The sequence below is a fragment of the Convolutriloba macropyga genome, chromosome 1, assembly GCF_964194025.1.
Source record: "Convolutriloba macropyga chromosome 1, txConMacr16.3, whole genome shotgun sequence".
Lineage (NCBI taxonomy): Eukaryota > Metazoa > Xenacoelomorpha > Acoela > Convolutidae > Convolutriloba > Convolutriloba macropyga.
The window spans coordinates 33729154-33756314 of record NC_134468.1 but is presented as its reverse complement, the minus strand read 5'-3'; the positions used below and the strand labels follow the sequence as shown (position 1 = coordinate 33756314).

At 35.9% G+C, this 27161-nt stretch overlaps 1 protein-coding gene across 1 annotated transcript; it reads right to left on the bottom strand.

The window, feature by feature from the left end:
* Nucleotides 1-234: 234 nt before the first annotated feature.
* Nucleotides 235-27161, bottom strand: LOC142338080 (phospholipid-transporting ATPase ABCA3-like). Its single transcript, XM_075387715.1, has 10 exons — nt 26657-27161; nt 25392-26104; nt 24788-25061; nt 11456-11631; nt 10312-11114; nt 9818-9943; nt 7055-7221; nt 4868-6522; nt 3681-4519; nt 235-751 (listed from the first exon to the last, which is right to left on the bottom strand). The coding sequence occupies exons 1-10, from the start codon at nt 26732-26734 to the stop codon at nt 270-272; spliced, it is 5313 nt and encodes a 1770-aa protein (XP_075243830.1). The 5' UTR covers nt 26735-27161; the 3' UTR covers nt 235-269.

Below are 27161 nucleotides of genomic sequence, written 5' to 3'. Positions count from 1 at the left end.
TGGGAGACCTGTATTATTTGATTCAAATTTTTTCAATTTAGGTGTTTCGTAATAATTATCACTTCTATATTTTGAGACCAAAAAGGACGCTTTGAGCAAAAAGATTGGTCAATTTTGCTAAATGATCCATGACTCAACTGATTAAACTAACTAGCCTCCTAGAAACCTGGTTTCGCTTTTCCATAGATTTTATTTAAAAACATTCTATTTGCTTAAGCAATTTATTATATATTCATTTTTCTATTGATGAATTGTTTACAAGTAATGGTTTATCTTGTTTGATCTCTGGCAAAGTTCAAAAACACCTGTTCCAGTGTAGTCTGGCTCACGCTGTAATCAACTATTCCTAATTGCTGCTTGTTCTGCTCCATAGTCTGGAACAGTTCTGACCACTTGAGGCTCTCTTTTTGTTTAGAAGTTAGCACCTGGTATTGAACCATTGTTTGATGTTCGTCTTTCAGCACACTATTCGGGAACTTCTCAATCATAAACTGGCTAAACTGGCGTTTGCTGTCTCCGGAGGCGTCGAACTGCAGCTTAGCAACTAGCGTGAATCCCTGTCCAAACCGGTTTTTGAGGTGTTGAGGGGATCCGAGACATTGGAACTGACCGTTGACCATGATTGCCAATCGAGAGCAGAGGTAGTCGCACTCTTGCATCGAGTGCGAAGTCAGAATCACAGATAGACCACAGTTGCGCACAAGGTGAAGAATCACCCGCCACAGAGCTCGCCTGGCCCCTGGATCCATACCTAGCAAAAACTCAATATGAACATAGATCATTAGTCAACAAAAAATATCAAAAAAGATCACATTTGTCCTACCGTTTTTCTGTAAAATAGTGCTGTTTCCACGCAATGGGAAAAAGTTAGAATAAAAAACAGCAGTGAATGAGAAAACTTGCAACGTCTATCTGAAATATTTAGGGTAACAAAAAGCGACTGAAGTCGCACAAGTTTCTCTCGAGCGATTGACAGGGCTCGATTCTATTGTTGCCCGCTTTATACTTGAGTGTCCGTGGAGTCTGGTAGCTTTTAAGGATGGAGGTAAGTTCACTAAAGAACTTCAGGTGACGTTGTTACAGTTGATTATGGACCACTAATCTGGTTCCAATTGTGTTACCAAATATAGAGTACTTTTCATTTGTATATTAATATATTAGTAGGGGTGTCCTGTTTATATCTTCACTCCTATTCTTTTAACCTACAATATTTTTATCCCAATTTTTTAACCCCTATATCAAACAACCCCACAAAAACCTCATCCTTACATTGTTTTACCCTGCTTCCTATAATTAAGCGCTATTAGTTTGAATTCGATTCCAATTACTCTGATTAATAGAAATTGAAATCAGGGTGACATGACTGAGGTGTGAAATTAACAATTCACACCTCAGTCATTTCAAACCGACTTTAATCTGTAATTTACCTACCTGTAAATGTCAGGATAAAAAGCTACAGAATCACTAGTTAAAAGCGAAATAAAAGCCATTAGGGAATTAGTTATCTCAACTAGTCCCTGAAAATTCAATAAAGAGGAATCGAAAAGTGCATCCAACTCCACAACATTTCTTGTTTAATTGCATTTTGAAATCAGCCTGATACCTACAAACTTTGAGATCACCATTTCTTCCGAGAACAATTGGTTGTAGAAGGTTATGAATTTTATGTTGAAAGAGTAAGAAAGTTTACCACTGCTAGGAAATGCTCGGAATATCAAAGCTACAAGTGTCGCGCTTCCGCAATTACACAAGATGGTCAACTTATTCGCGTAAAACGGCAACAATCAAAATGCTTCTATAGAAAAACATGTCACTCGAAAACTCACGAAGAGTTACATATAAAGTTTAATTAAAAATTTACTGCGCAAAAGTTCACTTTTTGAGTGCCTTGACACAAACACGCAAAGAACAGCAATTGTGATCTTGAAAGGAAGGATCCAGAACTTGAGGGTGATTTACAGACACGAAACCGCTATTCATTTTCAGGGCTCTTGCAAGTCTGTCTTATTTGAGTACTTGAAGTTTTTGCATTCGTTTGTGTTTGTTTATTTTAATTTGAAATCCATTTAAATTTTTTGAGATGATGTCCACACGAATTACGTTCATCATATCGGGAATCATTAGTGGATGTGATTTCAGGCGTTAACCGCTGAAGGGGCTCCTAATTGAGAGCGGTTCTACATTATTGAGATATGAAACTTTTACAACATTGCTGATAGCAAAACTATCAATCTGGATGCAATAGAATTTTCTGTTATACACACGGTTAAATCTTGTTTGAATTCCCTCACACATGACTTCTTAATATGTTGGTTTTAAGACTTTGCATAAATCGTTTCAATCAGACAATTTGAATTTTTTGCACCTTTTGAACATTTTTGTTCAAACTCAAAGTGAAACATAAAAGTGGTAAGAATTGCGATGTGGTCCTTTCTCGATCAAAAAATTTGAAAAAACTCAAACAGATTCAAATTTGTTTGACTTCATACAAATGCATTAATTCCTCAGTCTTGAAGGCTAGTATTTTTGTGTCCCTTAAGTCCTGTGAACGTTATTTTTGTTACTTGTTTATTTGGAAGACGATAGATTTTAAAAGAAATTGATTTAAACTGATTCTGGGATGAGTAATTTGCAGAATTAAATTACTTTTAGGTGAAGTAAATTGGGGTGAAAAGAAGCAAAAGGGAAGTTTAGGCCCATTGGGAAATTGAAAAAGAGAGTGCGCAGTTTAGATTACGCAAAACTCAAAACCAAGGACGCAGAAGTCAGTCGGACAGTTAAACACAGTCAAGCAAATATTTCGCATAAAAAAGACACAAATGCGCTCAACAAGTGCTTTTGGGGATTGTTCGGACTAATTAACAACCAACACCTTCTGACACGGAAAGAATTTGTGCAGAACAAGGGAGAAAAATCTTGAAAACCTTTTCGCATTTTCTAGTTTTTATAGTATCCTCAAACCACTTCCGATTAAAAACTCTTTTTCTGCAAGAACAGCATACAATGGAACCAATTTTTCTTGAACAAGTCTCACTCGTTCTCATCTCGCTGATTCGCCGCAAATTAACTTAATTTGGCCTCTAAAATTGGATGCAGTAAATTGCTGATTAGGTATAAATGAGTTTTCTCAAAGATATATTATGAATTACGGTAACTCTTTTAGTAACTCAATTCAGAGCAAATTTTATGTTGTTTGAAAATCTTACAAAAAACTTAGGTGTTTGTTTGACTAAATTGCTCATGACACGAAAATTGGTTATTTTTTTGACGACACGAAAACGTAAAAGAAGCAATGTTTATTCAAATACTAGCAATTTGATTTCATAGGAAATGTTTTTGTTTCTTATGAAATCACGCTCAAGCCAGGATCTGAGCTGGTTGTCACCTACCTCCTTTTTTCCAATTTTTTAGAAACGTATTTTTTGCATATAACCCCTTACCAGAAAAACAGTGGTCGTAAACCTAGCACTTCTCAAAATAACCATCACAACCCTATACAACATACATGGGGTTAATGATTTTTTAAAATAGCATTTTAAGGACCACAAAAAATTCAATTTCTTTTCAAGGATACAGTTTGTGATATGATTAATTTTTTTGTTGAAATAGAAGTTTACTTAGTAACTATGAACTAATAAATCGCCATTTTGGGGAGAACGGGCTCATAAGTATAGATAAACCTGTGGTTGGCTCGTCCAAAAACACTAGAGACGGCAGACCAATCATGGCGATGGCACTGCTTAATTTTCTCTGGTTGCCTCCGCTATACTCTCTAGTCTGTCTATCTGCATATACAGTCAAACCAAAGAGCCCTATCAACTCGTCCACGCAATTCTCCAAATACTCAGGCGACAAGCCTCGCAAACGAGCGAACATACGCAACGTCTCGCGACCTGTCATTTGGTCAATCAATGCATCAAATTGCGGACAGTAACCCATCGACTGCTGGGCGGCTTTTATATCCCTTGATATATCCAGACCCTTGACGTAAGCAGTCCCACTTGACATTGGAATGTCACCGGTCAACATTTTGAACGTTGTAGTCTTCCCAGCTCCATTTACTCCCAGAAGTCCAAAACATTCCTGAGGAGAAACGCTCAAATAAAGGTTTTTAACTGCATTTGTAACTTCAACGGACCCCAAGATTGAATCCGAAGTGTAGTATGTTTTGCTCATCTTGTCAAGTACAAGAGTGGATGACTTTTTCAGATCTTCAAGATTATTTTTGACAAGCTCCGCTTCTTTCTGCACATCTTCGTCAATTAGTTGGTATGATGAATCACTCCGTTGTAAATAAGTAGGAGTGTCATTTTTAGATTCTTTGGCAAATTGTACATTTTCTGAGTACACGACGTCGTTATTATCTTCTAAATTGCTACGTTTGTCTTTTTCCTCTTGAGTATACCGAGCTGATCTAAGGACTGAGATTTTGTTTCGAAAAGATTGAACTAAATTGGATTCTGCACAGATTAGAACAAGCCACCAGACTACAGAGTGTAATAGGTAAAAGACCGGATACCTGAAATACAACAATCAATATTCACTTTACATCTTTGACTAATGGATTTGATCATCTTTAACCGCTATACTTTTGTTGTAAAGAATGCAAAGCATTTTTTGTAAGCTTTCTGCAACTAAATGGATCTAACATTTGAGAAAGCCCAAAATTACCGCAAACGCAAGAAATTTTTAGCTGATTAGTGCATCTAACTTCAGCATATAGTTTGATGGTATAGAGCTATCTTTGCGATTCTTTTTCGTGCTTGCATGAGATACCATTTCTGTAAAAAAAAAAATGGTCGAAACTGTATCTCTTCAATGAGAGACTTCAATCAAGAATAATTTTAGAAATATAAAGCTGGCTAACCTTCCAACTCCAGGTCTCTCCCATGCAAAATAGTTAGCTCTAAAATCATCTGGAAACGCAGCCGCGCATTGTTTGTCTGAAAGACCTCCGAATTCTTCACAAAAAACATGTGACTCATGGTTAATGTACAAGTCCAAGAGTGAAATCGGTATCGCGTATTGAGGAATCAGAACCACAAAGAGCCAGTCCATAGTTTTAGTGATACTTTTCCCACTATCCAGCAAGGATATTGTGATCAGTGTTCCAATTGATAGAACTATGTTTAAAGTGGTGCAACGAACGAATGCCGAAACAGAATCTTCGAAAAAGAATGCGATGCTATACATCATTGGTAGCGCTGCCAAGCCGTACCCAGCAAAAATAATTGATATATAAAACAAATTAGCTCCAGTGTAGGCGTCCACTCGAAATATAGCAAATAAAAGCAACAGAACTAAAATCGAAACCAGATAGTTTGCTAGGTCCCAGAAAAACGCAGAGAGCCAGAAAATTGGGGCGCGCAAACCGGAAACGTACTGGAGATGCTTGCTTTTGGTGGCTCTTTCTTTGACAGGAAAAATGACAAAGCTGGCAACCAAGAACGCAAAACCAAAGGCAACGTTGAAGCCTACATTGAATCCTTGCCAAACGGCATCAACGTCCGCAAGTTGTTCGGCAGTATCGTCAATTGTTTGTGGTAACGGGTGATTGGATACTGAGATCCAATGGCTTCTGGTTGAATTGGAACCAGAATTTGATGACGTAGCGAACTGAAGTACTGCATTCGATATTAAGTTCAAAGATAACGAAGCTGTATGATAGCCAACATTGTTGAACCAAACTGTAATATTGTCGTTAAAGAATTCGGCTGCGACCATCATGCGATTGTTATAGTCCTCCAAACTTACTTCTGCTGCATTAACTATTGCTTCTTCTAAGCCTGTTGAAACTGCTTTCAGTTGTGAGCCTTTATGACTTTGATGACCGATTACCTGACTATACGAAGATACAAGATCTTGGGTTGCTTGACTAGATCCATTTCCAGTTCCAACAAAAGTGACAGTTGATTCGTACTGACTCAGAATCATTTCACGCTCAGGCGAGTCCAAATCTTCTTCGGATATTTTGGTCACCAACAGTGCAAAACTCGTACAAAGCGCCGGAATTAGAAGTTGTGCTAAAGCAACTCTCCTGTTTCTGAATGTGTGAATTACTCGTTTGACCACAGTCGCGTGAAACTGTTGTTTCCAGAGAACTATTCCAGAGGTCTGTTTAGTTGCATTCTCGTTGAAGTGTAGATCAATTTGATTGTCCGGAGACATCTTGGGGTCCTCGTTTGATCCCGCAATGTCGGCATTATTATCACTATCGTCGTTGTTGGTTTCCACGGCCCTTGTTTCAATATTTTCGGAAGAGTCATTTTGGTTATCAACGTCGTCAAGTTTCCCCATGACACGGAGGAACACTTCCTCGATTGTGGTCACGGACACCCCAAATGACTCAATTCCCCACTGGTCTTGACTCTGCTCCATCTGCTGGAACAGGGCGTAGAAAGAGGATACTTGTTCAGAGGGGAGTGTGAACACCAGTTCACTTCCCACTTGCCTCTCCACAAAAGATCCAGACACTTTGCCAGTTACTTGTTGTTCCAACTGTTTGACGTCACACGAGGCTGTCTATAAAATAGGATATATCCAAATCTTGTCCGTGAGTTTTTAAATTGAGCATTCAGGTTATTGAAAATTCCGAATGTGAAATGATTCTCGCTAGATTCATTAAGAAAAATATGGCTTGTATACCTTCATTAGTTACGGCATCGAGTTAAAGGCGTACTTCGCATAATTTGTAGCAGTGATATAATTTCAAAGCCAATTTTGTTTTCAAATAATTTGAACAAGACAAACTGTGTGTTAATTGCAGTACACTCCATTCAGATAGAGGATTCGCCAATTTTCTATTTTTTGCCTTTTTTCGTGGGGCCTTATGGTTAAAATTGAAGAATGTTCGTAATGAGTACTTTTGTATGAGACGATGAGCGCTCGGGGGATTAACTGATTGTATTTTTCCTCATTAAAAATTGGTCAACTTTTCTTGGAGTTGTCAAATTTTCCTTAATGCAAGTAGTGGAAAAATTTATTTATAGCATAACGCAATAAAAAAAATTGAATTTTTTTTGTAAGAATGTGAAAGAATAAGTTGTTTATTTACAGTGACAACAGTTAACTGATATCCGACTCCGTATTTCTTCTTGAGGAAGAGAGAAGATCCCACACATTGCAGTCTACCACTGGCCATTATGGCTATCCTGTCTCCCAACACATCTGCCTCGTCCATGAAGTGAGTTGTCAGCATTATTGTCCGGTTAGCTTTACTGCCTTCAATAATAATCAAAAATTTTATGATTTCACCCACCACAGCAACATAGTGTGACCTTTTAGGGAGAACTCACAGAAATTGGATTTAAAATCAATCCGGTCCAAGTTTGCGCATCCCTAGCCGACCTGGGACGGTTATCTGCTAAGATCTTGCAAGCTTCTTGCAAAAAACGGTTATCTGCTGAGATCTTGTAAGAGTCATGCAAATAACGGTTAACTGCTAAGATGCAAGATTGCAACGATTATCTCGTAACACTTACAAGAATCTTAACAGATAAGCGTTTCATCTTTTTTTGGTTAAAGCACCCAAAAAAGTCTGTTTCATTGGAAAATACAACAGAAAGAAAGGTATCACCGCGAAAAAACATTGAAACTCAATCTGAACTAACTAAAAAATATTGCTGTTTGTCAGCATCGGTAGTATTCAAAATTTTTTAAGCCAATCAATCTACCAACTCCATGGCCAGATTTTGCTTTTAGTAAATAGGCATCGCCTGGCTTCTTATCATTTGTATCATTTGTTACTTTCTAAAAATGTGCAAAACAGCAGCTTTGAACCAAAAAGTTAATTGAGAAGCAAAATACATCAGAAATGCGTTAACAATCCAATAAAACGGTTTTATTTATAGTTTAAAATAATCGTTTGCAGTAGACCAGAGACACAAATGGGTGACTTCAAATAAAGAACTATAGACTGCCTTTTTTGTACTAGACTACGGGTACCCATTAGTTTGTCAGACGTTGGTAATTTTTAGCCTTGCTGGTCTTCAAAAGAAGTTGTAAGATTTTACGGTTTTTTGCTCTAAATCGCCAAAACTGTTAAAAAATATTTCTTCCTTTTGCTCCCCTTTCCTTTCTTTCGACCCATACAGTCAGCGTGCTTTACTTTATTGCTGTTTAAGTTTGTTTATGATGTATGTTGAGGTGTAGTTTCGCTTAAAATTTATTTAAAAAAGAGCAAAAAAACTGGTACCTTTTTAGAAAACCTATAGAAAAATATCGAAATCGGTTTAGAGGATTCTAATTTGTACACGTAGTGACTGAACTCTCGCGAACCATGCTTGCTGAGATAATTTTTTATGTGTTTTATGTTTTTTAAGCACTTTTTGGGCGTTTTTAAGTATGTTTGGGGTTAATTTTTACGTTTTAGAAAGCTGTTTTCAGCTATGTTGCGCCTGCGAGAGCGTTGGTTTTCTGTCAGGATCCTTTCTGGAGGAACAAACGCCTGGCAAGAGTCTTACAAAGTCGACGGTTTTCTCGGTTATCTGGAAAGAATCTGATAAGAACAACGGTTATCTACTAAGAATCTTGCAATATTAACGGTTATCTGGAAAGAGTCTTGTAAGAGCCCTTACAAGATTTTACATAATCATGCAAGAGTCCTGCAAGAGCCTTGCAAGATTTTTGCAGACAACAGAAAACCGACCCAATTTGACTAGGGACGCAGAACTTTTTAATTAATCTTTTTAGGTCTCTATTCTGAAAACTGAGCGACATTTAAAGCCAATAACTTAAGAAAAAACACTAAATTAAAATTTCCAAGGTTGACGTACCAGGCTAGAGTGGCCTCTGATTAAACGCTCGTGTGCTGAAAGTCATTTCTGATCCAGGCTGAATTTAATTTTGATTTAATTGAATTTGTCCTCTGAGGCCAAACTCAGAGGCCAAATTCAGATTAAATCAGAGGCCAAATTCAATTCAGACCTTAGTGCGCTATCTGACGGGACTTAGTTACGCTCGAAATTGCTTATTATCAGACTCAAGTGCGCTCGGACCTGTCTCTGATCAGATCCAACTCATTTCACATAAACTCCTCTTTTTAGAACAGAAGTCTAAACACGTAGTCTTCTTTATCTCCCTATCACATTGACTCAAAAAAATTGATGCCTCCGGCAAATCATTCACTGAACTAAAATCAAATTAAAAATTCCTTGCTATTAAAAACGTACATATGCTGAAATCCGTCAATTTTTCACGGTTCCGTGACAGTTTGCAGGTATTATATCTTGCAGTTGAGGTATCATAGTTTTGCATTACAAATGTTTTGTCATACAGCTTTCTTAACCTACTTTTAAGGGAATCCACTTATTGTCAGCAGCGGCTAATTTTTTTGCTTCTGATCACAGCCAACAGACTGCATATGAGTTTCTGCTCAGATCGAATCTCTTTTATTTGCTATTGGACAATTTTTTTTCTTAATCAAACAGCTACTAAAAAATTAAGAATTCGATTATCAGATTTTTGTGCATTCGGATCCAGCTCTGATCAAACATGAGTTTGAAACTTAAAATCACGAATCCTCCTCTGGTAAGACTCAATTCAAGCTGCTGTCTAGATATTTTGAGTTCGAACGGAAATCCCGATCATATAATTTTAGTCACAGACTTTCCTATTGTGCGGTCGAACATGGGCTGATCAGAGGTTGTTCTGGTCAGCAAAATTAACTAGTTAGCGTAGGTTGCTGCGTTTTGTCAGTTTTTAAACGGTTAGGTTTAACTTTTTGCAGAGTAAATGCTCAATACCTACCAGAAATTTTCGGAAGATTAACTGAGAAACAAAAGCTTGACGACCCAATTAGACAACCCAATTAACTTACCGAGAAGAACATCCCATGTGAGTCTCCTGGCAGCAGGATCCATGCCGGATGTCGGCTCGTCCAATATCACAATCCTACTGTTTCCACCAAGCGCAATCGCCACGGATAATTTCCGCTTCATCCCACCTGAAATGACAGGTACCCGAAATTTAAAACTAGTAAAATATAAGACTAGTTTAATGTTGAAAGTAACTAAACTGAGCTAGTAACTAAACTGTGCCAAAAGGGACATTCACTTCATATTTGATGTATAAAATATTCAGTTTAGGCAGCTTTCTTAAAAAAAATAAATAGCTTCAGAAATGAAAGTTAAAATGGACAAAGACGCCACTTGTCACATTGTTTTATCTTTTCTGAAGCCATAACTTTTTATAAAATATAAAAATGGTCAAATTTGAGTTTTCTGGGTCGAACATGAAAAGACTGTCTAACAATGTCAAAATACCTCAGACAACGTCCATACAACCGAAAACAATTGTTATATATAAAACTACCTGACAAGGTCTTTGAAAGAGAGTTCCTCTTGTTTGACAGCTGCAAACTGTCCAAGATAGTATCAATATCCTCCTTGAGCTGTTGTTCGTTGTCACTTTTGAGCAGACCAAAGAACTCCAGATGCTCCTGCACTGTTAGTTGCTCAAATAGCACGTCGTGCTGAGGACACAACCCAAGACTTTCTCGCACTTTGCCCAACTGGGTTGTGAGTTGATAACCATTAACAATCGCTCTTCCACTTGTCGGTGGGTAAATTCCGGTCAACATTGACATAGTTGTGCTCTTACCAGCTCCATTATGTCCCAGCAGTACAGTGATCTGTTCTTCGTATAAGTTCAGACTTAAATTATTGACTGCAACTTTGTTTCCGTCGAACACTTTGCGGAGTCCGATCATTTCGATTCCCTTCGGAATTCCCTCGTCTTCTTCCTCTATGAATTCTGCGTCGCAATCTGGCTCCAAATCTGTCGCTTGCTGGACTCCATCGTCAACTGCCTCGGAGCCAAACCAGTACGTTGACTGCAAAAAGAATAACGGGTGCTGAGGGTATCCAAATTCCCCGGGAAATACTGCTTCGATGTACCATGTCGCCAGGCCATAGAGAACTATGTCCAGACACAGCATTCCCATGACAGCCAAGATTGTGAGGTCATCTTGCATGTTGATGGGATCCGCGATGTTGTGCCAGTGAGCCCCAACTCCGCTCACTTCAAGCTGCCCAACGAGGTATGCACCCAGACCCATGCCGGTGTTGCAAAGCAGAGACGCCATCAATTTGATTGGCAATGTTATGTCATCATAGCTAAAAAAAACACGAGCAAATGCATAATTTGTAGGAGTGTACAAAATTGAAAGTGATTTATTATAATTTTTTATGACTATTTTTTAAATTTTAAATTTTTTTTAAAGATTTTCTATTTCGAAATCTGAAGTTTACAAAATTCAATTGTTGTACAGTAGTGACTTAAGTAGTTATAATTATAAAAGAAACTTTTAGTTTCAGAAAGGGAACTCAAAGATTTGAAGCCCTTCTTCTCATCGTCGTTGCGTACATGTTTTATCATTGCCTTTGAGCTGTTCAAACTTCATTGAACTAAAATAATTCTTGTTCTAAAATTTTCAACGTGAATGGGACTACTATACCTGTTGTATAGAATGAGGAAAGGTAGGAAGGTGAGGAACCAAATGAGAGTAGCTAACACACTGGCCACGTTAGCTTTAGAGAAGAAGGTGGATAGGAGGAAGCACAACATCATGGAGGACAATCCGTACAGCAGGATGAACACGAAAAGAACTGACCAGTCACTCGAGGGCAGAACCTGTCAATGATACTTTCTTTCATAAACAACTAAATTGACGTAAGTGTTAAAAATCTTCAACAAAAAGTTATTGTGTTCTGATGTTAATAAAAATCTCTTCACGTACAGCAAAAAAAACAAAAAGACAATTGGCTGCTGACGTAACTTCAATCAGCCTATTTTCAGGCTTCCTGACACATTTTTTGTTTTTAAACAATCCGTCATTAGACTTTGTTTTATTCTAATCCGGGAGGTGCCAGCGGGACCACCCGGGGTAAGAAATGTGCGGAATTTATGTAAGAAATGTGCGGAATTTGTTGACAGTTTTGTTCTAGGCACTGAATGTGCTAAACAAAAAAAAACTTAAGCAGTTGTCAACGCATTTCTTGCAAAAATTTAGCACATATTTAATCACACATCTGACATTAATTCAAACAGCACTGTTGCTCGTCACGGTGCGGGATTGTTAATTCATTGTAAGAAGGAGAGGCCTCGCGAAACCTTCAATAAGAGTATAGAAAAGTAGTAAATGTAGTATGCTTAACTGTTTACAAGCGTCTTGAGTTCAGTGCCATTCTATTTCCAATTTGTTTTTGGACAGTATTATAGGTACGCCAATGTTCATGGTGTTTTATCCTGCATTGTTCATTAAACATTTTCAAAAACTTTTAGATTTGTCTTGAATATAGTATGCTCCCCTAAATTAAAATCTCTTTTTCTATGCGGATTACGGAATCACGATAAAACGTTTTTAATGCATTTACCATGCTCATAGAGTGCGTATCAAAGACTGGGTCCAAATAGATTGCATTTACCCTGACTCAGACCAGAATCTTTGATTTACACTGGGGATGTTAAAATTTGCCTCTGAAATAGGTTGGTACTAAGGTCCGGGCCAAAAATTGTTTTACATTGAGGGACGTGGAATCACGCACGCCTGCAAATAAATGACTTGCATGGTAATATTTAGATAAATAGCCAGAACGTTTTTCATTTGACGGTAAAATCAAAGGAAAACATACATTAACCTATATTAAAGCTCACTATATATTTGTTCTATCAACTGTTGTGTAACAAAATTCGCCAAATAAAAAAAAATCACCTATAAGAAAAAAACCTTGTTTATGGTTACATCTGCAAAAGAATTTTGGAGATTTCAGGATATTCACTAGATGATGTATGCCAACTTTGACAAATAGGCAGCCGGTTGGCAGCAATATCAGATATCCCGCGAAAACCAAAGAAATTTTTCCATAAAAAGGTTTTTTTGGATTTTGTAAACAAAAGCAGCATGTATTTTGTTTTAAAGGTAGAAAAGCAAGCTAATAAAGAATTGGTTTTGATTTTACTCTTCTTCATTTAAATAGATACCAAAAAGAAGCCACTAAAAAGTACTTGAAAAAATTAAAATGCACGTAATGACACTACTGTTCTACTGTACTTCATATTTTTTTATTTTGCTTCCGAAAAACGTTACAAATTCAAAATCCTTAAACCAAATACGGATCAAAAACTTTATGAGGGGAAAAAATCCTGTCATCTAGGTGGTCCAATGAAATTCAAAACCAAATCGGCAAGGCAAATTGTGGCAGACTTTAAGATGATAGTAGAAATTCAGGTGTATTTAAGCAAACACTGTCGTAGAAAGCCTTCGGTACTGTTTTATCACTTTGTCTGATGAAAACTATCAGAGGCTCCGTTTTCAAAGCCTTTTTAATAAGACATGTAGTGAAAAGAATTTAAAAATGAAAAACGCGAAAACCATCAGACCTCATTAATTTATAATGTCTCTGTGCCATTAAAAGTAAGAGTCAATAATTTAATTCCTTCAATCGGGTTTTAATTGCAATTGCCCAACTGAAAAATTCATTTGAAGATCGTATGTTACGATAAATTGGAAAAACATTAATCCAACCACAGGGTTAAGATGCTTTGCTGCCAAACTGCATATGCATAAGAGCCATGGAATTCGCCAAATGCATAAAATTAAAAATTTGTCAACTAACTAAAAACATAGCAGGACAAATTCTGAAAAATAATCGAAGTAATTGAATTAAAGACAGACCTAATTAACTTGACCAGCAGATCAATTGAACAATCCCAGCTAACAAGACAAAATCTCAAAGTTGAGAAACTAAAAGAATCAAACAAACTAACCAAAAAAACCCTCATTTCTAAAACCCTTGAAGCATTTAACTTGAAGCCTATATATGACTCATTTAAATATATTCATTAACTCACGAAAAAACCTTGAAAAAGATGAATCTGCCACTAAAAAAAGATAAACTGGTCAAATATGACAAATGCATCAAGAAACTGAGAAGAGAAAAATTAAAGAAAATTTTCAAAAATAGGGATATAAAAAATGTAAAACCATTTTTTTGACTCTGGAGTTCTGTTTTGTAAACCGTCGACAAAATTTAAAAACTTTCGCTGGCCAGTAAAGATAGTTAAACTCAAAAAAACCGAAAAATTTGAAAACATTCGAAAATTTTAATTTGCAAGCTTTAATTAAAAAACTCCCTACAATTGCAAAATTAAAAAATTGAAAACTATTTTATTGCCCCTAGAAACTATGTAGTAACATATTAGCAAACCCTATAGGAGGTTCCCTGGCCACTGAATAAAAAATTCAAAAATTTAAAGAAAAAAATTGCAACTTTATCAAAAAATTGGTAAAAGATATTAAAACGTTGAATACCATTCCATGGCCAAAAAGTATTTTCAGTAAGCTGTTAGCAATCCCTAGATGAGGTTTCCTGCCCCTGGAGCTGCAAAACTTGAATAATGACAGAAGGACAAAAATGTCAGAAAATTTGAAAAAAAAAACAAAGTTTGATTAAAAAAATTGGTAAAACTCATGAAGTTCAAATGTTTAAAACCACTTCATTACCACTAGAAACTATGCAATAACTTATTATTATTTAAAAAAAATTTTCAAACAATTTGAAAAAATTAATATAAATTACCGTGTTTATGTTTGGAGTAGCAATAGATATAGCGCTTAAAGTGGCCGTAAAAAGCAATTACGTCTTGCAAAGGACCTTTATCAACTTTAATAAACCTCAATTTCAGACTGGTCTAACAAAAAGTTATTGTGTTCTCCTGATGTTAGTAAAAATCTCTTCACGTACAGCAAAAAAAAAACAAAAAGACAATTGGCTGCTGACGTAACTTCAATCAGCCTATTTTCCGGCTTCCTGACACATTTTTTGTTTTTAAACAATCCGTCATAAGACTTTGTTTTATTCTACCCCGTGAGGTGCCAGCGGGACCTCCCGGGGTAAATGTGCGGAATTTATGTAAGAAATGTGCGGAATTTGTTGACAGTTTTGTTCTAGGCACTGAATGTGCTAAAAAAAAAACTTAAGCAGATGTCAATGCATTTCTTGCAAAAATTTAGCACATATTTAATCACACCTCTTACATTAATTCCAAGAGCACTGTTGCTCGTCACGGTGCGGGATTGTTAATTCATTGTAAGAAGGAGAGGCCTCGCGAAACCTTCAATAAGAGTATAGAAAAGTAGTAAATGTAGTATGCTTAACTGTTTACAAGCGTCTTGAGTTCAGTGCCATTCTATTTCCAATTTGTTTTTTGACAGTATTATAGGTACGCCAATGTCCATGGTGTTTTATCCTGCATTGTTCATTAAACATTTTCAAAAAATTTTAGATTTGTCTTGAATATAGTATGCTCCCCTAAATTAAAATCTCTTTTTCTATGCGAGTTACGGAATCACGATAAAAACGTTTTTAATGCATTTACCATGCTCATAGAGTGCGTATCAAAGACTGGGTCCAAATAGATTGCATTTACCCTGACTCAGACCGGAATCTTTGATTTACTCTGGGGATGTTAAAATTTGCCTCTGAAATAGGTTGGTACTAAGGTCCGGGCCAATTTTGTTTTACATTGAGGGACGTGGAATCACACACGCCTGCAAATAAATGACTTGCATGGAAATATTTAGATAAATAGCCAGAACGTTTTTCATTTGACGGTAAAATCAAAGGAAAACATACATTAACCTATATTAAAGCTCACTATATATTTGTTCTAGCAACTGTTGTGTAACAAAATTCGCCAAATAAAAACAAAATCAACTATAAGAAAAAAACCTTGTTTACGGTTATATCTGCAAACGAATTTTGGAGATTTCAGGATATTCAATAGATGATGTATGCCAACTTTGACAAATAGGCAGCCGGTTGGCAGCAATATCAGATATCCCACGAAAACCAAAGAAATTTTTCCATAAAAACGTTTTTTTTTTGGATTTTGTAAACAAAAGCAGCATGTATTTTGTTTTAAAGGTAGAAAAGCAAGCTAATACAGAATTGGTTTTGATTTCCTTCTTCTTCATTTAAATAGATATCAAAAAGAAGCCACTAAAGAGTACTTGAAAAAATTAAAATGCACGTAATGACACTACTGTTCTACTGTACTTCATATTTTTTTATTTTGCTTCCGAAAAACGTTGCAAATTCAAAATCCTTAAACCAAATACGGATCAAAAATTTTATGAGCGAAAAAATTCTGTCATCTAGGTGGTCCAATGAAATTCAAAACCAAATTGGCAAGGCAAATTGTGGCAGACTTTGAGATGATAGTAGAAATTCAAGTGTATTTAAACAAACACTGTCGTAAAAAGCTTTCGGTACTGTTTTGTCACTTTGTCTGATAAAAAACTATCAGAGGCTCCGCTTTCGAAGTTTTTTTAATAAGTGATGGAGTGAAAAGAATTTAAAAAATGAAAAACGCGAAAACCATCAGAGCTCATTGATTAATTCATAATGTCTCTGTGCCATTAAAAGTAAGAGTGAATAATTTAATTCCTTCAATCGGGTTTTAATTATAATTACCCAACTGAAATATTCATTTGAAGATCGTATGTTGCGATAAATTGGAAAAACTTTAATCCAACCACAGGGTTAAGATGCTTTGCTGCCAAACTGCATATGCATATGAGCCATGGAATTCGCCAAATGCATAAAATTAAAAACTTGTCAACTAACTAAAAACATAGCAGGACAAGTTCTCAAAAACAATCGAAGTAATTGAATGAAAGACAGACCTAATTAACTTGACCAGCAGATCAATTGAACAATCCCAGCTAACAAGACAAAATCTCTAGAAACTAAAAGAATCAAACAAACTAACCAAAAAAACCCTCATTTCTAAAACCCTTGAAGCATTTAACTTGCAGCCTATATATGACTCATTTAAATATACCCACTAACTCAAGAAAAAACCTTGAAAAAGATGAATCTGCCACTAAAAGTAGATAAACTGGTCAAATATGACAAGTGCATCAAGAAACTGAGAAGAGAAAAATTAAAGAAAATTTTCAAAAATAGGGATATAAAAAAGGTAATACCATTTTTTGACTCTGGAGTTCTGTTTTGTAAACCGTTGACAAAATTTAAAAACTTTCGCTGGCCAGTAAAGATAGTTAAACTCAAAAAAATCGAAAAATTTGAAAACATTCGAAAATTTTAAATTGCAAGATTTATTTAAAAAACTCCCTACAATTGCAAAATTAAAAAATTGAAAACTATTTTATTGCCCCTAGAAACTATGTAGTAACATAATAGCAAACCCAATAGGAGGTTCCCTGGCCACTGAAAAAAAAATTCAAAAATTTAAAGAAAAAAATTGCAATTTTATCAAAAAATTGGTAAAAGATATTAAAACGTAGAATACCATTCCATGGCCAAAAAGTGTTTTCAGTAAACTGTTAGCAAACCCTAGATGAGGCTTCCTGCCCCTGGGGCTACAAAACTTGAATAATGACAGAAGGACAAAAATGCCAGAAAATTTGAAAAAAAACGAAGTTTGATTTAAAAAATTGGTAAAACTCATGAAGTTAAAATGTTTAAAACCAATTCATTACCACTAGAAACTATGCAATAACCTATTATAAACTCAAAAAATGACAAAAATTTTCCAACAATCTGAAAAAATTAATATAAATTACCGTGTTTATGTTTGGAGTAGCAATAGATATAGCTCTTAAAGTGGCCGTAAAAAGCAATTACGTCTTGCAAAGGACCTTTATCAACTTTAATAAACCTCAATTTCAGACTGGTCTAACAAAAAGTTATTGTGTTCTCCTGAGGTTAGTTGAATTTTCTTCACGTACAGCAAAAAAAAACAAAAAGACAAATGGCTGCTGACGTAACTTCAATCAGCCTATTTTCCGGCTTCCTGACACATTTTTTGTTTTTAAACAATCCGTCATAAGACTTTGTTTTATTCTACCCCGGAAGGTCCCAGCGGGACCTCCCGGGGTAAGAAATGTGCGGAATTTATGTAAGAAATGTGCGGAATTTGTTGACAGTTTTGTTCTAGGCACTAAATGAGCTAAACAAAAAAAACTTAAGCAGTTGTCAACGCATTTCTTGCACAGATTTAGCACATATTTAATCACGCCTCTTACATTAGTTCAAACACCACTGTCGCTTGTCACTTTGCAGGATTGTTAATTCATTGTAAGAAGGAGAGGCCTCGCGAAAACTTCAATAAGAGTATAGAAAAGTAGTAAATGTAGTATGCTTAACTGTTTACAAGCGTCTTGAGTTCAGTGCCATTCTGTTTCCAGTTTGTTTTTGGACAGTATTATAGGTACGCAAATGTCCATGGTGTTTTATCCTGCATTGTTCATTAAACATTTTCAAAAAAATTTAGATTTTTCTTGAATATAGTATGCTCCTAAATTAAAATCTTTTTTTTCTATGCGAATTACAGAATCACGATAAAAACGTTTTTAATGCATTTACCATGCTCATAGAGTGCGTATCAAAGACTGGGTCCAAATAGATTGCATTTACCCTGACTCAGACCAGAATCTTTGATTTACTCTGGGGATGTTAAAATTTGCCTCTGAAATTGGTTGGTACTAAGGTCCGGGCCAAATATTGTTTTACATTGAGGGACGTGGAATCACGCACGCCTGCATAGATAAATAGCCAGAACGTTTTTCATTTGACGGTAAAATCAAAGGAAAACATACATTTACCTATATTAAAGCTCACTATATATTTGTTCTATCAACTGTTGTGTAACAAAATTCGACAAATAAAAACAAAATCACCTATGAGAAAAGAACCTTGTTTATGGTTATATCTGCAAACGAATATTTGAGATTTCAAGATATTCACTAGATGATGTATGCCAACTTTGACAAATAGGCAGCCGGTTGGCAGCAATATCAGATATCCCGCGAAAACCAAAGAAACTTTTCCATAAAAAGGTTTTTTTGGATTTTGTAAACGAAAGCAGCATGTATTTTGTTTTAAAGGTAGAAAAGCAAGCTAATAAAGAACTGGTTTTGACTTTACTCTTCTTCATTTAAATAGATATCAAAAAGAAGCCACTAAAAAGTACTTGAAAAAATTAAAATGCACGTAATGACACTAAGTTCTACTGTACTTCATATTTTTTTATTTTGCTTCCGAAAAACGTTACAAATTCAAAATCCTTTAACCAAATACGGATCAAAAATTTTATGAGCAAAAAAATCCTGTCATCTAGGTGGTCCAATGAAATTCAAAACCAAATTGGCGAGGCAAATTGTGGCAGACTTTGAGATGATAGTAGAAATTCAAGTGTATTTAAACAAACACTGTCGTAAAAAGCTTTCGGTACTGTTTTGTCACTTTGTCTGTTAAAAACAATCAGAGGCTCCGTTTTCAGAGCTTTTTTAATAAGTGATGTAGTGAAAAGAATTTAAAAATGAAAAACGCGAAAACCATCAGAGCTCATTGATTAAATTTTAATGTCTCTGTGCCATTAAAAGTAGGAGTCAATAATTTAATTCCTTCAATCGGGTTTTAATTGCAATTGCCCAACTGAAACATTCATTTGAAGATCGTATGTTGCGATAAATTTGAAAAACATTAATCCAGCCACAGGGTTAAGATGCCTTGCTGCCAAAGTGCATATGCATATGAGCCAAGGAATTCGCCAAATGCATAAAATTAAAAACTTGTCAACTAACTAAAAACATAGCAGGACAAGTTCTGAAAAACAATCGAAGTAATTGAATGAAAGACAGACCTAATTAATTGACCAGCAGATCAATTGAACAATCCCAGCTAACAAGACAAAATCTCAAAGTTGAGAAACTAAAAGAATCAAACAAACTAACCAAAAAAAACCCTCGTTTCTAAAACCCTTGAAGCATTTAACTTGAAGCCTATATATGACTCATTTAAAAATATTCATTAACTCACGAAAAAACTTTGAAAAAGATGAATCTGCCACTAAAAGTAGATAAACTGGTCAAATATGACAAATGCATCAAGAAACTGAGAAGAGAAAAATTAAAGAAAATTGTCAAAAATAGGGAAATAAAAAATGTAAAAACATTTTTTTGACTCTGGAGTTCTGTTTTGTAAACCGTCGACAGAATTTAAAAACTTTCGCTGGCCAGTAAAGATAGTTAAACTCAAAAAAATTGAAAAATTTGAAAACAATCGAAAATTTTAAATTGTAAGCTTTAGTTAAAAAATTCCCTACAATTGCAAAATTAAAAAATTGAAAACTATTTTATTGCCCCTAGAAACTATGTAGTAACATATTAGCAAACCCTATAGGAGGTTCCCTGGCCACTGAATATAAAATTCAAAAATTTAAAGAAAAAAATTGCAACTTTATCAAAAAATTGGTAAAAGATATTAAAACATTGAATACCATTCCATGGCCAAAAAGTATTTTCAGTAAACTGTTAGCAAACCCTAGATGAAGCTTCCTGCCCTGGGGCTGCAAAACTTGAACAATGACAAAAGGACAAAAATGTCGGAAAATTTGAAAAAAAAAACAAAGTTTGATTAAAAAAATTGGTAAAACTCATGAAGTTAAAATGTTTAAAACCACTTCATTACCACTAGAAACTATGCAATAACCTATTATTAACTCGAAAAATAACAAAAATTTTCAAACATTTTGAAAAAATTAATGTTAATTACCATGTTTATGTTTGGAGTAGCAATAGATATAGCGCTTAAAGTGGCCGTAAAAAGCAATTACGTCTTGCAAATGACCTTTATCAACTTTAACAAAACTCAATTACAGACTGGTCTAACAAAAAATCCAAAAAACGAAAAAGTGCTAACAGTTTCATAAATTCAGGCTCAAAAACTACCAAAAATTACCTTTTAACCTTGAATTACGGCCTTCGCAGTAGCTTCACCACTCTGAGTACTTGAGGAACTACTAAATGCTGGCCTCTAATGAAACTTGATGCCCGCTGAGCTTTACCTGTTTATCCAGTTTTGAAAGCTCAAAGTCATGAAAACAGGTGTGAAAACATCTTACAAAAATAGAAAAAAGACAGAGCACCAATACAATCCAATTCTTGGATTGTAACAAGTGACTCGCTTTTACAAAATTATTGTACACGCCTTTTGTTGAAAAAGTTCTGTCGTATAGTGGAAACTAAGAATAAAATAGAAAGCGTTCTTTTTAATTTAGATATAATCTGTTCAAATGGATTGAAAGTGAAAAATTTAACAGCAAAAAAGTCTTTTGGGATATGTCAGCTATAAGTCTTATTTATGACAAGAATTTGAGTTCAACTGTTCTCAAAAATTAAATAGGGGAGAAATGAGCATTATTTCTTTTAATTTTTATATTGCAGTACTGATTTGAAATTTTGGAAGTTCGAGATGAAATCAAAACACAGCAAAACATCATTTGTAAAAATTGAACAAAGATATAACCTTCATTATAAGATTAGTGCTTAAATTCTATTTTAAACGCAACCCTGAAAGTTTAAAACTGGAATATTTTTCAGCAATTAAACTTTCAATTAATCCCCAATTGTTATCTAAAGTATTCAAACTTTTTTCAACATGCAATAAAACAAGAAAAACATTATTGTTTATACTCATCAACCTGAATGAAGCAAACCGCGCAATTTGAAAAAAATATATTTGGCAACTGCATCTTATAGCTGAAATAAGCATGAATTTGTTCAACTAACGTAAAAAACATTAGCAATTTCTATTTTAATCATATTCGTCGATTATGATACGCTCAAAGTTATATAATTAGTTTAACTAGCAGGCCCGCAAAACCATAACAAGAAAATCATTTACACGATTAAAAGATTCAAAAGAGTTAAAGGGTTCTGATTCGCACCAACATGGGAGCCAACCCATGCCATAGGTCTCACTACTTAAGCTATCTATGCGTATTGCACTTGTCTTTTCCTCTTTCTACAGCAAAGCTGAAAATTTGCAGAAAAACACACGTTTACAAAAAACTTCAAACAAATTTCGGGAGCATTTAAAAAACACGTAGTACCCAGGACAGTAAATCCTACCTCTGGGCGAGCATACCTTCAAGCCCTCTTAGCCTCGTGGTATTTGCACCTGACTAACAGTCTTTTGTCCCAGGTTCAGTTCTCACCCATCTACTTTGAGCCTTTTAGGTCATTGACCTCTCTCAATATGTTCGCTTGACCATGCTGCTCAATGCAGCTTTGAAACATGCGCTTCAAGAAGCCCCTTAAACATGCAAAAATTTCGTCATATTTTACAGCTCACGCGTTTAATATATAGGAAGTATTACCATTTTTCTCCCCCAAACTCACACAGGAACAAAAATGACTCAGCGTCGCAAGAAGTGCTTGCGAACAACAGGCAGCATGGTGTTGATTTTGATAAAAATTTTTCATGTCTACAAAAAAAGGGTACCCGACACGGGTTCGAAACCTCGGCCCTCAGAATAGCACTCCTCCATCTTTCCAACTGCGATATAACGATTACATACCACCGTTTCTCACAATCGCTTTTATCGTACCAAAAAAACATATTTCAGATTGAGAGCATTTGAGATAACACAAATATCAAAAAGTAAAGCGTGATAAACTTAGTTGAAAGCTAAGAATGTCATAGAAAAGCTCAGAATCTGTACAGCCAAAATTTCGCAGAAAAACACGTTTTCAATGAGAACTTCAAACTTAGTTCGGAAGCTTTTAAAAAACATGTAGTGACCAGGACAATAAATCCTCCTTCTCGGCGAACATACTTTCAAGCCCTCTTAGCCCCGTGGTAACTGCACCTGACTAACAGTTTTTGTCTGAGGTTGGGTTCTCATCCATCTTCTTTTAGGTCATGGAGTCTTTTAGGTCATTGACATCTCACAAAATGCTCGCCTAACCATGCTGCTCACTGCGGTTCTTAAATATGCGCTTCGAGCTCACGCGTTTGATAAACAGGATCAGCTTTTTCATCCCCCAAACGCAGGAAGATATAAAACAACTCAGCGTCGCAAGAAGTGCTCTCGAACAAAAGGCGGCATGATGTTGATTAGAAATTTTTATGTCAACAATAGGGAGGTTACCCGACACGGGTTCAAACCCTCAACCCTCAGAATAGAAGTGCTCCGTCTTACCAATTGCGCTATAACGACCACATGCCACCGTTTCTCACAATCGTTTTATCGTATGAATGAACATGTGGGCGAACATACTTTCAAGCGTTCTTAGACTCGTGGTATCTGCACCTGACTAACAGTCTTTTGTCCCAGGTTCAGTTCTCACCCATCTACTTTGAGCCTTTTAGGTCATTGACCTCTCTCAATATGTTCGCTTAACCATGCTGTTCAATGCAGCTTTTAAACATGCGCTTCGAGAGGACCCTTAATCATGCAAAAAATTCATCCCATTTTACAGCTCACGCGTTAAATATATAGGATTAGCCTTTTGATCCCCCAAACTCACAGAGGAACATAAAACACTTCAGCGTCGCAAGAAGTGCCCTCGAACAACAAGCGGCCTGTTGTTGATAAGAAATTTTTCTTGTCTACAAAAGTGAGGGTACCCGACACGGTTTAGAACCCTCGACCTTCAGAATATCAGTCCTCCATCTTACCAACTGCGCTATAACGATTACATACCACCGTTTCTCACAATCGCTTTTATGGTATCAATAAACATATTTCAGATTGAGAGCAATTGATATCAAACAAAAATAAAAAAGTAGAGCGTGAAAAAATTAGTTGAAAGCTAAGAGTGTTGTAGATTAGCGCAGAAACTGTAAAGCTTAAACTTTGCAGAAACACTTGTAAAGAACTTCAAACTTAAATCGGGTCATTCAAAAACACGTAGTACCGAGCACAGTAAATCTGCGCGAGCATAGTTTCAAGCCCTCTTAGCCTCGTGGTAACTGCACCTGACTAACAGTCTTTTTTGTCCCAGGTTCGGTTCTCACCCATCTACCTTGAGTCTTTCATTTCATTCTTCGAGAGGCCCTTTAAACATGCAGAAATTCTGTCCCATTTTAGAGCTCACGCGTTTAATATATAGGATAACAATTAGTTTTAGGCTAATTTTTCTCAATTCTATCAATTTATTAGGAAAAAACAGACTGGTGTTCGTTCAAAAGTCAAATAATTTTGAAAGTATTATCTTGACTTGTGAACATTTGGCTCAAAAAGCATTCGGTTTTATAAAGACAGTATTCACTCTTAAAATTTGTTTATATCGGCAATAAAACAAATGCAGTAGACAAGAAGAGACTTTTGTAGATCAAAAGCAGCAGCAATACACTTAATATTACAAAAAGCACTACCTACTAAAATTTTTCAAAAGCGTCCATTCAGTCTCTTCTTCTTTCTGTTTCGCTAAAAATTCTCTTCAAAACTTAGCTGCCGAAGTTGTCAAAGATTGCTGTTGTTTCAGTAGACATATGCTTGCTAACTTAAAATTGCAAACTTGAGAATTATTTGTTTGCTGATACTTCAAACTATCAATTATTAATTTGATATGACAATTAGCAATTATCTGAACCAAAAACTCTTAGGGCTGGTTCGAAACAGATTTTCTCGTTAGTATTCTTGAAAGTTTTTTTCCGATTGGTCCTTAATACTTCATTTTTTGAGGAAATTTTAGTTGTTTTGATAGGCGGCAATTAAATGTACGCTAGAATGCCGAGTGTTCTTACCATAATAAATACAAACAAATTTTTACATTAAATACGGTAAAAATTAGACCTCTTTGTTTTTGCTCCTCTTTGTTTTCATTGCTACTACTTTGTGTTGTTTTTTTCTCGTTTTACTGGACACTCATACACACTTTTTGACCAAAAAATAAGAGCGGAATAGGCATTACACCCTAATCCTTGCTATACGGGGTGAATTAAGGGTGAAGCCTCGTTTTTGATCATACCTTCTCAGTTGATATATCCACACAAAGGAATATAGTTGTGAGAGCCACAATAACAAGTGTGAACAGAGAGTACTGCACAATCCACGACGCCCATATAAGGTAGTTCTCTACTCCCATTATCCTCATGGTCTCCTTCAGTCTGGCTTCCTTCTCTCCCACCACACTCTTCACAATGTTGAAAGTGACAAACACGAAAGAGAGGATGAGCAGGTTGGCCAGAAAGTCTTGAAGAGTTGCCACGAAGGAGTCTTCAACGTATGGTGGGTATGGGAACCTAATAAAATGAATATAATGAAAATCTGCGGAACAAAAACAATTCGTTTGCACGGCTGATTTGGGTATACCCTGTTCAATAACAGGGAACACTGTTCGAAAAAGCTAGATCCATTCAAATTTGATACAACGTCTGAAAATATTACCCGCTCTTCGATTTTTCTGAAGAATTCTGTATTTACAGATTAGTTCACTGAGGACCCTTATACTTGACTTTATTATAATGACCTCCATTATACCCTTCTTATGCACGTCTGGGTACTAAAACTAATAAATCTAAAGCTAACCCAAAATCTTCGAGAACTCAAAGTCGAAGGCAAAGTTTTTTTACCTTCGAACCCACAACTGATCCATTAGATTAGAGTCAGACACTCCTAAGGACTCCATAATGACCGAATCCAGAGCAACCTGGACAAAAAGAAAACCCTCCAGATAATAACTGGGCAGCCCTCCAAAATCATCAACAGGAATTGTATCTGACATGTCAGGAAACAATGCTGTGAATTGCGGAAATATTAATGACACGTTGAATTCGCTGATAATGAATGAAGGGTTCCGAGGTCCATTGCTGGAATCGGATAGCAGTGTCTCAGTTTGCCAATTCTCCGAATCCTCCGCAACTCGAAGCCGATACGGAAACCGAATCTTGTACTCGGTTTTTTCTTCGCTAATCTCATTAAATACAATAGCACACAAAACCGAATCCATCGATTTCTCTTTCAACGACAGTTCGTACTCCAACTCAGCCTCCGTTTCGTATGGCAGAGAACTCTCTAGTATACACGGTAGTTTCTGGACCACACCATCTATGTATTGCTGAGCTAAGCTTCTGTTGCTACCAGCAGAGTAGGCTAATTTGTACATCGGACACGAGATCAGCTCTTGGGATTGCTGATTGATGTTGGATCCCAGCTTGTATGAGAGAGGCAGAGGGGAGTAAGTGGTGGGGTCCGGGTGGTCAATGATGTCTTCTGTGGTTCGAACTATGACAAGGATACTCGGAACCAGAATTGGGAGTAGAAACTCAAACAGCAGTACTAAGGGCTGAAACATAAATTACAGGCTCTAAAAGATTATTGGTTGACTATATGCATCAACATTCAGTTGTTTTAGAATGGTGAGCAAATCTTTCCCCAAGAAATATACAAAATTAGCCTTAAAATTATCCAAAAACAAAATCGACTATCTATAAGGACCTGAATTTGTTTCGCAAAGCAAATTTTTAGTGAGAACAAATTGATCTCTCACCTGACTGCTTTTAAACTGGAGCGCCTATTGATTTCGTAAAACTGAGAGGTAGAGAAACGTTTTCTATTAAATCGGGTTAACATTTTAACTCCTTCTCATCTGTTGCAAACCCTTCCATTGACTGAAAGTTATTATTTATTAATTACCCAGTGGATGAAACCTCAAGATAAGATCTTGTCAATAAAACGACAAGATCTGACAAAGGACAAGATCTTGCAATATCTTTGCATGTGTCAAGAAATTTTAGATACTTTACCAAGACCTCAACAAAAAGTCAAGATCTTGCATGTCTTAGTAGGAAGTATCAAGTTTCGTTTCACTGGGTATATAGTAACTGTAAGGACTTACCCTTCGTCTCTCGATCATGTAGTTCTTCCAAAGAAGCAACCGAAGTTTCTTCAACCTGCGCGAGCTCCCCTCAGCCATTTGCAAACACAGAACTATGGAAAGTTTGTGCGTGAATAAATAATGGAAAACCTTTAGGCAAAACACTAAACCATCTATTTATACATTGTATATTTGCGTATTTTGTGTAACAGATTAGGAAATAAAACGATAAACAGAAAAAAAAACCATATAAAAGTTTTGAAAGAACGAGCAAGCTGTTCCTAAAATGCTTGACGAATGATTGCGCTTTTGATTCGCTCGACTGAACGCACAAACTAAACTTTTAAGGCACCTCTTTCCGTTCACTCACTCTTTATATTCAAACCACGACTTAGATCGTTGTTTATATTTTCAGCTTAGTTAAGGGAAAAAAAGGTTTTCGATGCTCGTTATTTTGATATTATTAAAACACTGTCATGTACAGTTTGGAAAAGGTTTGATTTAGTGAAAACCGTGCTGTATGTAT